At 30.5% G+C, this 13,972-nt stretch overlaps 1 protein-coding gene across 2 annotated transcripts in view; it reads right to left on the reverse strand.

The window, feature by feature from the left end:
- Positions 1 to 390: 390 nt before the first annotated feature.
- The window catches only part of LOC107455760 (putative inorganic phosphate cotransporter), a 76,501-nt gene continuing 62,919 nt past the window's right edge, over positions 391 to 13,972 (reverse strand). Inside the window, exons 4-10 of one of the 2 annotated variants that reach the window (XM_071181994.1) lie at positions 12,703 to 12,886; positions 10,854 to 10,981; positions 8,852 to 9,001; positions 7,183 to 7,315; positions 5,471 to 5,626; positions 3,171 to 3,256; positions 391 to 589 (exon numbers count right to left, since the gene is read on the reverse strand). In XM_071181994.1, coding sequence (XP_071038095.1) covers positions 404 to 589; positions 3,171 to 3,256; positions 5,471 to 5,626; positions 7,183 to 7,315; positions 8,852 to 9,001; positions 10,854 to 10,981; positions 12,703 to 12,886 — 1,023 coding nt within the window. In that variant the 3' untranslated portion in view covers positions 391 to 403. The remainder of the gene's footprint in view (positions 590 to 3,170; positions 3,257 to 5,470; positions 5,627 to 7,182; positions 7,316 to 8,851; positions 9,002 to 10,853; positions 10,982 to 12,702; positions 12,887 to 13,972) is intronic. The other variant, XM_071181995.1, reaches the window with a different exon arrangement.

Genomic DNA, 13,972 nt, shown 5'->3' on the forward strand with positions numbered 1-13,972 from the left:
CCAACTTTTAATCCCTTCCATTATCATTTTTCCCAGTGGTATTAAAATGGAATTAAAACTTCCATTTTAAGCAAACAAATACGTTGTATTTGAGAAAACTTAAGTTGACTACCATGATAGTAACGCATATTAATATATGTGATTAATTTTTGTAAGAATAGTGGAGATCAATATCATTTAAAAATTCTGATTATAAAAGAAAAAATAGTATATAATTACTACCACTTTAAATATGAAAATAAACTCTTCTGGAAAATCCGGAAGAGTTGGCAGGTACGTAAAGAGCTTTATAAAGTACTCGGAGTGCAAAGGGTTATTCTTAAGATATTTTTAACATTTATATGAAGAAAAAAATAAACATTGATTTAGTAGAAAAAAGTTGCAAAAATCAATTAAAAAAGATTTATAATTTTGAACTGTTCACATATTCATCTGAAAATGTTGAGTTTTTCTTTTCAGTTTCTTTCTTTTCGTTTTCTTCATTCCAAGGCTGCAAATCTGCAGAGGCAAAAATGTCGTAGAAAAGACCACATAAGAAAAGGATAACAGCTGAGCTAATATAAACAAATGCCCAGTTTCTAAGTGTTTGCTAAAAAGAAATTAAAACAAAATAGTCATATTTTGAAAACATATTAAGTAAAAGTTAGTTTAAAGACAAAATTTTAAAAAAAAATCAGTTTTTTGTAGTTTTAACAGTTACAGAATTGAATTTCTTTCATAACGTTCGTGCAATTTCTGTAGTATGTAAATTCAAATAAAAATAATAGTAATAATGAAGCGAAAAATGTGGTAAAATTCACAAATTAACATAAAAAACAATTAGAAATAGGAGATTTAATATTAAAATAAATGAATAAAATGAGAAATGTATCATAGCTAATAAACGAATCAGTAGCGTATCTACCACTAAGATTATTAAATACCATTTTACTATTATATCAAACATATACATTTGATTCTGAAGGTATACATTAATTGAATGTAGTCATCACCTCCTACATCAGAAATCCTCCACGCGATTTTTAAAAAGTATTGAGTTCTACGAATGAACCTAATTTCTATTTTAACAGTAATTAAGAGAAATTTATCTTATTTATTTGAGAAGTTAATCTGTAGTGGTTGACAAGTAAACAAACCAAACCAATTATGATAATAAATTAAACAAATTTTTAAACATATGTTTGCTACCACTTTCTTATTTTTACTACATTTTGTATTACTGTCTCGTTCGTAAACTGGTTTACCTTCAGAATGGACTGATCGGACTACCTGTAAGAAACCGTGTGGAGGCGTTGATGTAGTTGATACTGTCGTTGAACATCATCATTCTTGTGGTCTTCAAACGTGATATGTATTCGGCAACATCGATGAATTGCCGACAGTGGATAAACGACTTAACCCCTTCGGGTACAGGATGATTCATTCATACGAAATCAGAATCAGGATGTAATTAAATAAAAAACGGTAACTTAAATGTAGTCGTTGCTGATTTTATAGACTTACTTTGCTTTTACTTTAATTATTGTTAGTTTAATCATACATATATAATCAATGTTAATTCAAAGTATAACCAAATAATTTTATTTTGAACAAAGTAATGGTGAATTAAATAAATCAAACAATTATAACTCCGCCCACAAATAAACTGCTAAAGAATTACTTTGATAAGCAGTTTTACCTTTTTACCCTGGTTGATACGGTTTCATGCTGGCACGTATTTGTGACAGTCGGCGCGAAAGGGTTAATCGTGAAGTAATGCTGAAAACTCCAATGAAGTTATTACAATTTTCCAGGATAAAAATGGAAAAAAATACATTCATTGGCTTTAGCTTTTTCAGCCTCTGTAAGTTTAAGCCTTGGCATCGTTTTTTCTTGAGTTCTTTTGTTAAGCGACGGTTGGCATAGTCGACAATTATACCCAGTTAATGCAACCATGCTATGAAGTTGATACATATAAATTACAGCAGAAGTAGAAACAGTACAAAGGTAGAACAGGGTTCCCGCGGTCCTTGAAAAATTTAAGAAGTGGTAGCAATTTTAGGGTGGAGCTACAATATACTTATTTATTTTAATATACTTTTTAATCGTAAAGTGCTGAAATTTTCGTGCATGTATATATTTTTTAGAAAAAAACTTTTAGTGGTGGCTACACAGAAATAAAAATGTCAAAATTTCTTTTATTTTTATTACCACTTTTTAAAATTCTCAAGGACCGTGGGAACCCTGTAGAAACAGAACAAAGGTAGATACAGAGGTAGAAACAGTACAAACCTCTATTATATGGATAGGCTTAATAATAACATCATAAAGAGGTGAGCTGGAAAAAAAACGAATCAACAAATTCATGTTTAACCCTTTGAATCCGATTTAATTAAATTCTGAACTAAGAGGAAACAACCAAATTAAAAACCTTGTAGTAAGTTTTTGATCAAAAAGTTTTTTTTGTGAAATAGTTACCAAATATAACCTAACACCTTCATTAAATGCCTTGTCATTTATAAGACGTGGTAGTTATCAATACATTATTTCTTTCTGAAATAGACTTACTGCAAAATATTTCAGTCAACACATTTTTATTTATTGGTAATAAATGCATGACGAGTCTCACTTTTCAAATGTACCCAAAGGGTTAAATGGTTCCTTCTTTAATCAACATCGAAAAAAGATATGGAACAGCACAAAACTAATATACGTCCAGTTCTGACTTATCCATCCGAAAATCTGCATAAGAAAAAAGAGCCTAATATTTCTATTAGTAAAAGGAAGATCTTGTGAGCCATTTTTTGGCAGAGAGCAATTTCTGCAGAAGAAGAACAGGTTGGAATTTTACAAAACTTATTAGAACAATGATGTAATAATATCCATGAAATTAAACAGGATTAGATCTGTAAGGCACATCTACCACTTAGTTACAATCAGCCCAACATATACTATATTTTAATAAAAACTAATTAGTTCTGAGATAGAGAACTTCCAAAACTTCGTCGGGTGGCCTCAATTGTCATTTACACGGTCAATGAGGGTATTTAAACTCGTAAGACATGACAATAAGGAGAATGTAATTGTAAAATATTCTGAATAACGCCAAAATCCAGCCCGGGTTGCTATGCCACTGATGATAATACGTACCATCTTTAAAACTTGTTACAAATGTCATCTGCAATACTTACCCCGCTTTTAAGAATTACTCCAACAAACGCAGGTGCGAGAAAACCTGGCAGTGCTGCAATTGCATTTGTTATTCCAAGAAGAGTTCCTAAGAATAAAATTACTATTAATATGTAATAAAAAATAGCCTCCACACGCTTTCTTACAGATAGTCAGATCAGATCACTATGAATGTAAACAAGTTTACAACTGAACAATTAATATAAAATTTAGTCAAATTAAGAAAGTGGTAGCAAATATATTTTTGTGATACTATTTGACGAAAACATATTCATGAATTTAAGAAAAAAATATTTTATGAATATGATTGGTTTTTCTTATTTACTTGTCAACCACCACAAATTCAGTTCTCAAATAATATGTATATGATATATGTACATGATAAATTTATCCCAATAACCTCGAAAAAAGAATTTGGATTCATGCACTTAACCATCACCTCCTACATCAGACAGCCTCCACACAGTCTTTTATAAGTAGTATGCGCAGACTATTTAAAAATGTAACAGTTTGAGAACATGAAACCAAATTCTATGTTAAAAGTGACTGAGAGGAATTTATCATATATATTTGAGAATTGAATCTGTAGTGGTAGACAAGTAAATAAGACAAACTAATCATATTCATAAATTTAAAAAAAATTCAGACATATATTTGCTACCACTTTCTTATTTTTACTAGATTTTCTTTTAAAGGGCTCTTTCGTAAACTGGTTTAACTTGATAGCAGTCTGATCGGACTATCTATAAAAAACCGTGTGGAGGCTTAACTGGTTCACGTTTTAAATAGTCTGCACTGACTACTCATGAAAAACTTTTTGGAGGCTTTCTGGTGTTGAGGTAATTGTAATCGTACTGCCGACGTCCCATAATTAACATTTTTGGAGCAGTACTACGAGTCTGGCAAAGACTAATTCAACAAATGAGAAATAGAAATCGAAGTCCAAAAAAGAGCATTTTTCTGGCAAGCGAAAAAAACAATAATTCCGTTTTCAGTTCTTCGTGTTCGTAGCTATCAAAACCTTACATATAGTAACCTAACCTCGTTACGTTTCGTTTTTAAATAAATTCTTAACGTTATTATAATTTTTTATCGTAAATTATTCCATATTTTTATTGTTATTATCGTAAGTTTTATCGTGTTATTTCTATTGCACGTGAGCAAAATTGAGGGAGTCTTATCATTGAGCACTGGTGGCACTTAGGACATTCTCTACTCGGTAAAAAAGCAGGATCAATAAAAAGAAGAAAGAATTAACAGTCACAGATAATTCCTTTCTTCCAAATTAAACAAAAATATTCTTCCAACTAGGTACTTTTTTAAAATCTTTTCTATGTAAGTAGCAGCCCTTGTGATGCCATCACCCCCCTATATCAGAGAGCCTCCACACGGTTTTTCAAAAGTAGTCTGATCAGACTATTTAAAATGTGAACCGGTATGAACCGGTATGAACCCACAACCTTTTATAAAAGTACTTGAGAGAACTTTATCATATACATTTGAGAATTGAATCTGTAGTGGTTGACAAGTAAATAAGACAAATTAATCGTATTCATAAATTAAACAAATTTTTTGACATACATTTGCTACCACTTTCTTATTTTTACCAGATTTCATACTAATTCCTTAGGGACGGATATTCAGAAAAGTAGTTGCACAAAATCAGACTCAGGATGTAAATAAATAAAAAACGGTAACTTAAATGCAGTCGCTGCTAATTTGAAAGACCTATTCTCAATATTAATTCAAAGTATAACTAAATAGTTTTATTTTGAACAAAGTAATGGTGAATTAAAAGAATGAAACAATTATAACTCCGCCCACAAATAAACTGCTAAATAAATACTTTGATTACCAGTTTTATCTTTTTACCCTGATTGATACGGTTTTATGCTGTCACGTATTTGTGACAGTCGGCGCGAAAGGGTTGAAGGAATTTTTAGTAAACTGGACTACCTAAAAAAACGCGTGGAGGCTTTCAGTTGTAGGAGGCGTTGGTGAAGCTGTTTCCACCCAAGCACAGAAAGTAAACTAGTAGTAAAAACCATTACATTTCTAGATTTTTTAAGAACTAAAGTGAAAGTCCTTCTTAATTATTATTAATTAAAAATAATTTATCGTTTTCAATTTAAGAACTAAATCTGTAATCATTCTGATAATATATTGTGAATAAAATCGATGTTTTATTCTTTCCGAAATCAGTATAGATAATTATAACAATGACTTTCATCCGTAATACTCTCAGTTGAAGTGACAAGAGCTACTTTATGTCAAGGTGGCATTTGACATATATTCTACTTACCAGCAAACTTCGGGCTCATGTCCACGTGATTAACCATAAAACTGGAATAAACTAAGCCATTCAAACCAAAGGACACAGAAAATAATACAGTTATGATAATTGGACGGCAGCCCACAAAGGCGATGGCTACGGCACACAAAGCTGGGCCAAAAAATGCTGAAATTTAAATATATATATACAGGGTCTTTATAATTAAAGTTCCATTTTGAAATGGCTATAAAAATAAAACTACCCGACCAAATGTCATCAAATTTGGTAAATGTCTATAAAAGGTCATGGGATTTTAGTTCCTGCAAAAAAAATTTAAAAAAAGTCCAAAATTCACCACCAGCGGAGAATGGCGCTGTATGCAATAGTGTTAAACAAATGTGAAATATGCAAATTTGTTTTACACGTAATGTGACTTTGCAGTTATAAAAGTGAGGCGCCTTGTCTGAGTTGTCAGTGTTCTGAGTCGACAATGTCTGTTACCATGCAAGACCGTGCTCTGCTCGTGAAATGTTACTATGAATGCCACAGCAATGAACGGAGGGCTTTACAAAAGTTCCGTACTGTAAGAGGAAAACGCCGAGGTCCAATGACACCACAAGGTTTACGGTAGAAGCCGTGTAAAACAAATTTACATCTTTCGCATTTGTTTAACACTATTGCATACAGCGCCATTCACCGCTGGTGGTAAATTTTTGAACTATTTTTTTTTTGTTTGTTTTTTTGTTTGTTTTTTTTTTGTTGCGGGAACTAAAATCCCATGACCTCTTATAGACATTTACCAAGTTTGATGACATTTGGTCGGGTAGTTTTATTTTTATAGCCATTTCAAAGTGGAACTTTAATTATAAAGACCCTGTATATTGCTATTAACAAATAATAAATTATTTATTTGAATAATAAGTTCAAGCAATGTCATTAAAGTGGGAACTTCAGACTCTTAATCTGTAATGAAAGTAATTAACTTTTTTAACACTTTCTTCTACTAAGAGTGCTAGCCATTGTTTTGATTAACAATGATGAAAAAGGAAGCACCAACTCTTAATAGGGTTAACATGGTTTAAACAAACAATAATAATTGCAATAAATCTACTTCTATATATCTGTCACCTTTTAATTTTTCCAAAAATAGATTTTCTAAGTGATCGTAAAAGAATTACCGAATATCTACGTATAAATAATTGCAACAAATATATAAAAGAATAATAATTTACACGACAACTAATTACCACCTGGCCAAAATATAAATATATATTTTTGAGTAAAATTGTTTTCCGGTAATTGTTTTACTATCACTTGGAATATGCATACTTGGAAAGAGTGAAATTTGGCTGGTATGAGTGTTCATATCAGATGTACTACTCAGTTCTGACAGATACTTTCTTTACAAATTTGAATATGTATAAATATGATCTTTTGCGTCCTTTCTTTCCTTCTTTTTTTTTCCTTCTTTTTTTTTTTTTTTGCTATCTCTTTAACCTCTTTACGCATTTGCAAGTGCTTTCACGGGCGAAAGTTACTGCACACGACAGCGTCTCCTACGGGCAATCTTAATGTATTTCGCACTTTTTTTTTCTAATGTCCGTCTGACATCCATTGTGTGGTGATAACAAATGCATAATTTCGTTGCGGGATGCATTCCTTTCATTCATGCACTTAGATTTTTCTAAGTACTGCGGGAATCCTTATTTTGAGGTAAATATGATTAAAATGCATGTACTTACCAATGCTATTCATTAATTTCCTAATTGTGGTGACACGTAGATAGTCACCAGCTCTTAAATAGTCGGCTACTATACTTGCAGGGAATGCAAAAAGGGCCATCATCAAAAAAGGAATGCCCGATACCAATCCATTCTAAAGAAAGCATGTCCGTTAAATGCTATATTTCTATCCAATTGAATTATTTTTTTTAAAACATGATATTAGTTATTAGGGTTATAAAATAGATGTAAGATATAGATAAATCAGTGAAAATGAAGCATTTTTCCCTCTTGAATAATGCTGATTATGGTAGTTTTTTTCTTCTTTTTTTTGCATTATCTAAAACTTAATTAAAAGTTTTAAAACTACAACTTTAATAAAAAAAGAGTCCCGAGTTTTTCATAAAAATATGAAATCCCGCATTTATATTGATTTCTATTGTAATGTTAATATAATCGCATCCCAAATTTTTTTCATAAAAACACACATTATTATTTATAAATAATTCTTTTTAAGGTAAACTAGTTTTATAATTGTTATTCTCTATTTACTTTATTGATAAGAAAAGCAGACGATAAAAAATCTCAGCGAAAATTGTGTTAACGTAATGTCACACACAGAAAATTTGCTAAAGATTTTAACGTTAATGGATCAACCACTGGGAGAAATTTGCCTCCGTGGATGATTTTTTGATGGAACTAACCCGCATTTGCGTATAATGGAGATAAAAGCTACGAAAATCTCCCACGATTTATTTGGCTGCTGAGGAACTCTAATCCTTGATCCGCTACTACTGAGGATGTTTTTACGGAAGTACTGTGGTCGTTGCGAGCAAGGTACGGAACACGGGTTGAGCAGCAATGGATTTTGGATATGAGCATGGAATATCTTATTGAGAAGCGAACTCTCTATCCCCCGAGCTTCTACGGCTCAGACTTTGTGATTTTATTTTTATTTTATAACCGTCGTTGAACAGCTAACCCATAGCTGCCAACTCTTCCGGTTTTTCCGGAAGATTTTATTTTCATATTTGAAGTGCTAGCGAAATTCATGTTATTTCACTAAACTTTTTGAATTATAATAATAATTTTAAGTCAGTTTGACCACCACTACATATAAATAATTACAACAAATATATAAAAGCATATTATTCCTTACGATACCGAATGCCAACCTGATTAAAATATAAATATACTTTTGGAGAAGATAGCTTTTCGGTAATTGTTTTACTACCACTTGGAAAATCCATTCTCGAAAGGAGTGAATGTTGTCAGGTATGCTAACCTAATTTTCGGATTTACGAATACTAATGTTCAACTTCGTAGCCTTGTTATCTTGAACCCAATCCAGAAAACAAGGGAACTCTGGGATATTGGAAAAAATTTGCTTTTGTGGAGGACTTTTTGAGGAAACTAACCCGCATTTGTGTTACACGAAGGAATAACCATGAGAACCTTCCACCGTTTGCTTGACGGTGAAGGGACTCTAATCCGTCTACCACTGAGGATATTTCACGTCAGCACTGTGGTCGGTGTAGGATGCGGATTCGTAGCGACCGGCCATCACTGGGATTCGAACCCTGTTCACGTCATTGGAAGGCGAACGCTCTATCTCCCGAGCTACTCCCCTTCAGAGTTGGTGATTTGAAGTATATTATGGAATTTAATAGATACTACCCTACAAACTTACATCTTTTAAATCAAAGTGCAAAACGTTACTCAAGTATGTTGGCATCATTGTCAGCAAAGTATAAAATGCCCAATTATTTCCAAAATGTGCTACAATGACTGCCCACATGGGCAGTGATGTCCAGATCGATTTCCACGGAATTTTCATATCCTAACAAAACAAATGAGATACTTTTGATTAAAAAGTTAAAGCATTAAAAAAATACATTATCTCTGTCAACTAATAATAGTAATTATTATTTTATTTAATTGTTTATTTTTCTGTTCGTTCTTCAGGCAAACAAAATAACTTTTACGATTTTTACAAACTATATTTTCTTGTGCTAGCCAATTTTATTCTTTGATATATTTTCCGAGTCCTCTGTGCTTTTCCATAGTAACGCCACAATTCAGGACAAATTGGTATGTTTCCTTACTTTTTGCAATCGAATTTATATAGATATAATGGTAGAAATCACATAAATCTCCGTGCGCTTCCGCGATCGGCATTAACCGATTCATCTGTAGTAATAAATCGATGATGAGGAGCAATCGAATCTCGGGACAGCCAGATACTACTCTTTTTGCAAAATATTTTATAGAGTGGTAAACGTTTAAAAGTTAAACTTTCAGAATTTTGGTTATTTGTTGACAATTTAAAAGTTCCAACACAGGGAAAATCGAGCACAGGCGTTTCGTATAAACTTTTATTTACATATAGTGGCGAGTTGTTTAACTTCAAAATAAATTTAAAAAATTTAAAAATAATACTCTAAACATAAACTTCGACCACTAGTAGAAATTGCCTCTAAAATTTCCAAAAAGCGTTGAAAGTTGGCAGCCCTGAAAAACTCAGAATTAATAGATTTTATATGTATAGTTAAGTTGTTGGAATGTAGTACGGAACAGAATTATGATTAAATTTTAAATTAATTCATTATAGTTAATTCATAAGATGAACTACTACTCGAAATACTCAAATGGAAATTTTCACATATATCGAAACGAGTTACTACGGGTGAAATGTTAAGCAGGTTACAGTAGCACTTACTAATGCGCAAGTTAACCGCATTGCTGACCGGTCACGAGTTAACTCGTGTTTTCGTGGCCAAGCGTTGGTGACCGGTCACGAGTTAACTCGTGTTTTCGTTAGCAGTGATCTCGTGTTGAATATTTTAAAAAGTGGGCGTAATTTTCCTTACTTTTCGTTTTACTATTTAATGCTCTACCAATTTATTATAACTTTACGAACCCAGATGTATTTGCAAAACCTATGGTGTACCGTTACTCGTAGGAGATTCTAATACTTTTTATGTTACGGCATTAAAAATTAAAAGTTTTTAAAGTTTATTTACATTGTTTTACTTTCACATTCGCTTTCAAAACAATACCCGGGCACATGGGGGTAATTTTCAGAAAAGTTGCTGGTCAGCAAATTTGTTAAGAAGTTTAAAAAAAAATAAATAAACGATTATTATACTATTGAAGAGTTTTAATGTGTGTAAACTTCAAGCAAAAAATCTTTTATTGAGAATTATGAATATTTATTAAATGCTTTAAATGAAGAAATTATATAAGGTTTAAATACATTAAAAAAAAAACATTTTAGTACCAAATGTGATTCAAAACGTAGTTTGGAATATTCTTTAACTTTAAGACTTATGTTTAGTAAATTATATTTTCTTTTGTAAATGCAATTTAAAAATCGTTAATTATAAGAGGTTTGATACATATTATTTTATTCATTTACTTTTTTGTTTTGGCAAAAAAAAAAACTTTTTAGGAGATACAATTAGAATCGAAATTTTAAACAGTTATTAGTAATAACACACTTGAGCCTCCACTTCTCGAATATCGTGTGTTATACAAAGAAGATAATAATAATATAAACAATAATAATATAAATAATAATAATATAAATGATAATAATAATAAACAGCCAAAAGATTTATATCAGCCAAGTCACAGAAAAAATTATTTTGTTATCTTTGTTAAAAAAATATATATATAAATAGATCACCCACCTTGCTTTTTGCTTGGTCAAGACCTTCATGAATGTATATTAGTTCTTCTTTCGATATACGAGGGTGATCATCTGGAGTTTCGTGTATTAATAGAGCCCATAAAATAAACCATACAATTCCCATCAAGCCTAAAAGCGAAAAACTATATAATAACATAAACAAAGCCATTGTTAAAATGCTTTTATTTTATTTATAACATTGCACTTACTACAAGCTGTTAATTATAAAAAGTGAGGCATTGTTTCTTGTGTGTTTTTTCTCATTGAACCAAAGGAAATCAAACCCAAGTAAAATTAGTTTAAAAGTTGCATTTTTCTACATAAATGTACTCTTTTTGATGCATCTGACATCTCTATATAGTTTCTATCTAAACTAGTAGAATATTTCGTCAAATGTCAGTAGAGTAGAGTTGACTCCTAGTAAGAAGAAGAGTGTTTTATAGAATGAGATAACATCTCGTCGGAAGGATCAATTCTTAGGAATTCATAATAAGTTAATTCATGCAAAATATAATGAAAAAACAGTATTTTTTTTATGAAAAAGCGTTGCAACTTTTGAAATATTTGTCCTATTACTCAATTAACGGAGAAAAAGAATATATAAGGAGAAAAAAAACATTGCTTTACTGTGCATCATACTGCAATGTAAGATGCTTAAAAAAGTACATGTTTTAAATTCTACTTGTGTATACAACACCCTTATAATTTCTAAGCAACAAGAGCGATCTTGTCATGTTTGGTCTACTTTTGTTTAGCTAAAATGACGTAGGAAAAATACCATACTTGTCGAGATAGTAACTAATTAGCAATGTCAAATGAGCAAATTAATTAGATGAATAAAATTGTACTTTTTTTACAAAAGAAAATTCCTTTGAAACTTCTGATTTATTCTAAACAACTTAGGAAAAACGCTTAGGAAACGATACCCGACTTGTCTAAGCAACTATGTCAGATGAGAAAATAGGTCCTTTTGTACTTTTTGCTTTGTACAGAAAACCTTTATATCTTTCAAACTATAAACCCGATCGCTGCAAGGTAAGCATCATTCCATTTAGCATACAAAAATCGCATTGCAATAAATAGAAGTATATATGTTTCTCATCTGTTTTGTTGCCTTTCACTCCTTCTGCCAAATCCAAAACGCTAGTACACGCATTACCTCCCACATCAAAAAGCCTCTATACGTTTTTTTAAATAGCCTGCATGAACCCAAATTCTCTTTCAAAGTAATTGGGAGAAATTTATCATATACAAGGTTATTCATAATTCCCTCCGGGGTTTCGAAGCGTTTAAGTAAGACAACGACGACGAATATAGCAAAAAAGAACATATGAAATTATTCCGAAAGTATTCAAGTTTTAATCTAAGCAATAGCGCTGGTAGATGGCAGTAACATGTATCACTGAAGTCAGTTGTAGTAAATATAAGGTTGTAGCAAACAGAGGGAATTATGAATAACCCTGTATATTTGAGAATTGAATTTGTGGTGGTTGACAAGTAAATAATACAAACCAATTACATTCATAAATTAAACCAATTTTTAGAGATATATTTGCTACCACTTCCTAAAATTTACTAGATTTTGTATTAAATGGCTCTTTTGTAAACTGATTTACCTTCATAGTGCTTGGATCGGACTGCCTATGAGAAACCGTGTGGAGGCTTTCAGTAATGGGAGGTGTTGGTAGAAGCAACGTTTAACCACTTACTATGAGGAGGGATACTTGAAGTTTACCAGAAATTTAAACTTTTTATATTTCTTCGAAATTTCAAGTTATTTTTCGATTAACTTTAATGAACTTAACCACCATTCGGTATTTTCAAACTTTAATTATTGCCGTTCTTCTTACCACAAATATAAAATACAGATGGCCATCCACCCAAGAATGAACTTTCACTCAAAATTCCAGTGACTGCATTCGTTGCGAGAGTGCCCAGCATTGTTCCTAAATTCATAGCTGTGGATATTCTACTTCTTTCCATTTTCGGCACCCATCTGCTAATCAACACATTCATTGCTGGAAAGGCAACCCCCTTTAAAAGTTTTTAAAAAAAATATTGTAGTAGTCCAGAAAAATTTTTTAAAAAACATATTGCATTAAATAATCGTGTTTAACAAGGTATACTCTTTGCATAATTGTATTAAATAAAACATGCACATTGCATTAAATAATCGTGTTATATTTCAGATATACTTATTGCTTAATTGTGTGAAATAAACTATACAACTTGCATTAAATAATCATGTTATATACTAGATATACTCATTGCAAAATTATATTAAGTAAAATATACACATTGCATTAAATAATCGTGTTGTACAAGATATACTCATTGCATAATTTTATTAAATTAAATATACACATTGCATCAAATAACCGTGCCATTCTAGATTTACTTATTGCATATGAATAAGACATGAAAGCATTGCATAATTTTAAGAAAATAGATATTGCTGGCTTATGAATAAAACAAATGAGGTCGTGATTTTAAAATTTTGAATTATTTAGTTTTTCTTCTCTGAAAAATAAAAATGTTCGGTCTAATGGAGTTCTTAAATTTTTTTTTAAACTTTTTATATCATACAGAGAAAAAGATCTAAGATCATTTTTCATTGTTATCGATGCATTTTTCATGCTAAAAACAGATGATATGGTTCCTTACTTAACAAGGAAAAATCTAGATTTCCTTGGTTGTTATCAGCAAAATAAAATAAAATAAATAAATAAATATATGAGTCATTCTCACGAAAACTGTCATTTTTCAGTTCATAAAATCCCAAAAAAGTAAAGTGAATAAAAAGCTCTGAAACTTTTTATATTAATAGAAATATGTAATGGCATTATAAAAAAAGTATATATCCTATAAATTATACTTAATATTTAAATTAATTAATTTTTTAAATAATTAATTTATAATTATTAATTTATAATAATTAATAATTAATTAATTAATTAATTAATTAATTAATTAATTAATTAATTAATTAATTAATTCATAATTATTATAAATTAATAATTATAAATTAATTATTTAAAAAATTAATTAATTTAAATATTAAGTATAATTTATAGGATATATACTTTCTTTATAATGCCATTACATATTTCTATTAATATA

Source organism: Parasteatoda tepidariorum, chromosome 6 (assembly GCF_043381705.1).
Source record: "Parasteatoda tepidariorum isolate YZ-2023 chromosome 6, CAS_Ptep_4.0, whole genome shotgun sequence".
NCBI classification, from domain to species: domain Eukaryota; kingdom Metazoa; phylum Arthropoda; class Arachnida; order Araneae; family Theridiidae; genus Parasteatoda; species Parasteatoda tepidariorum.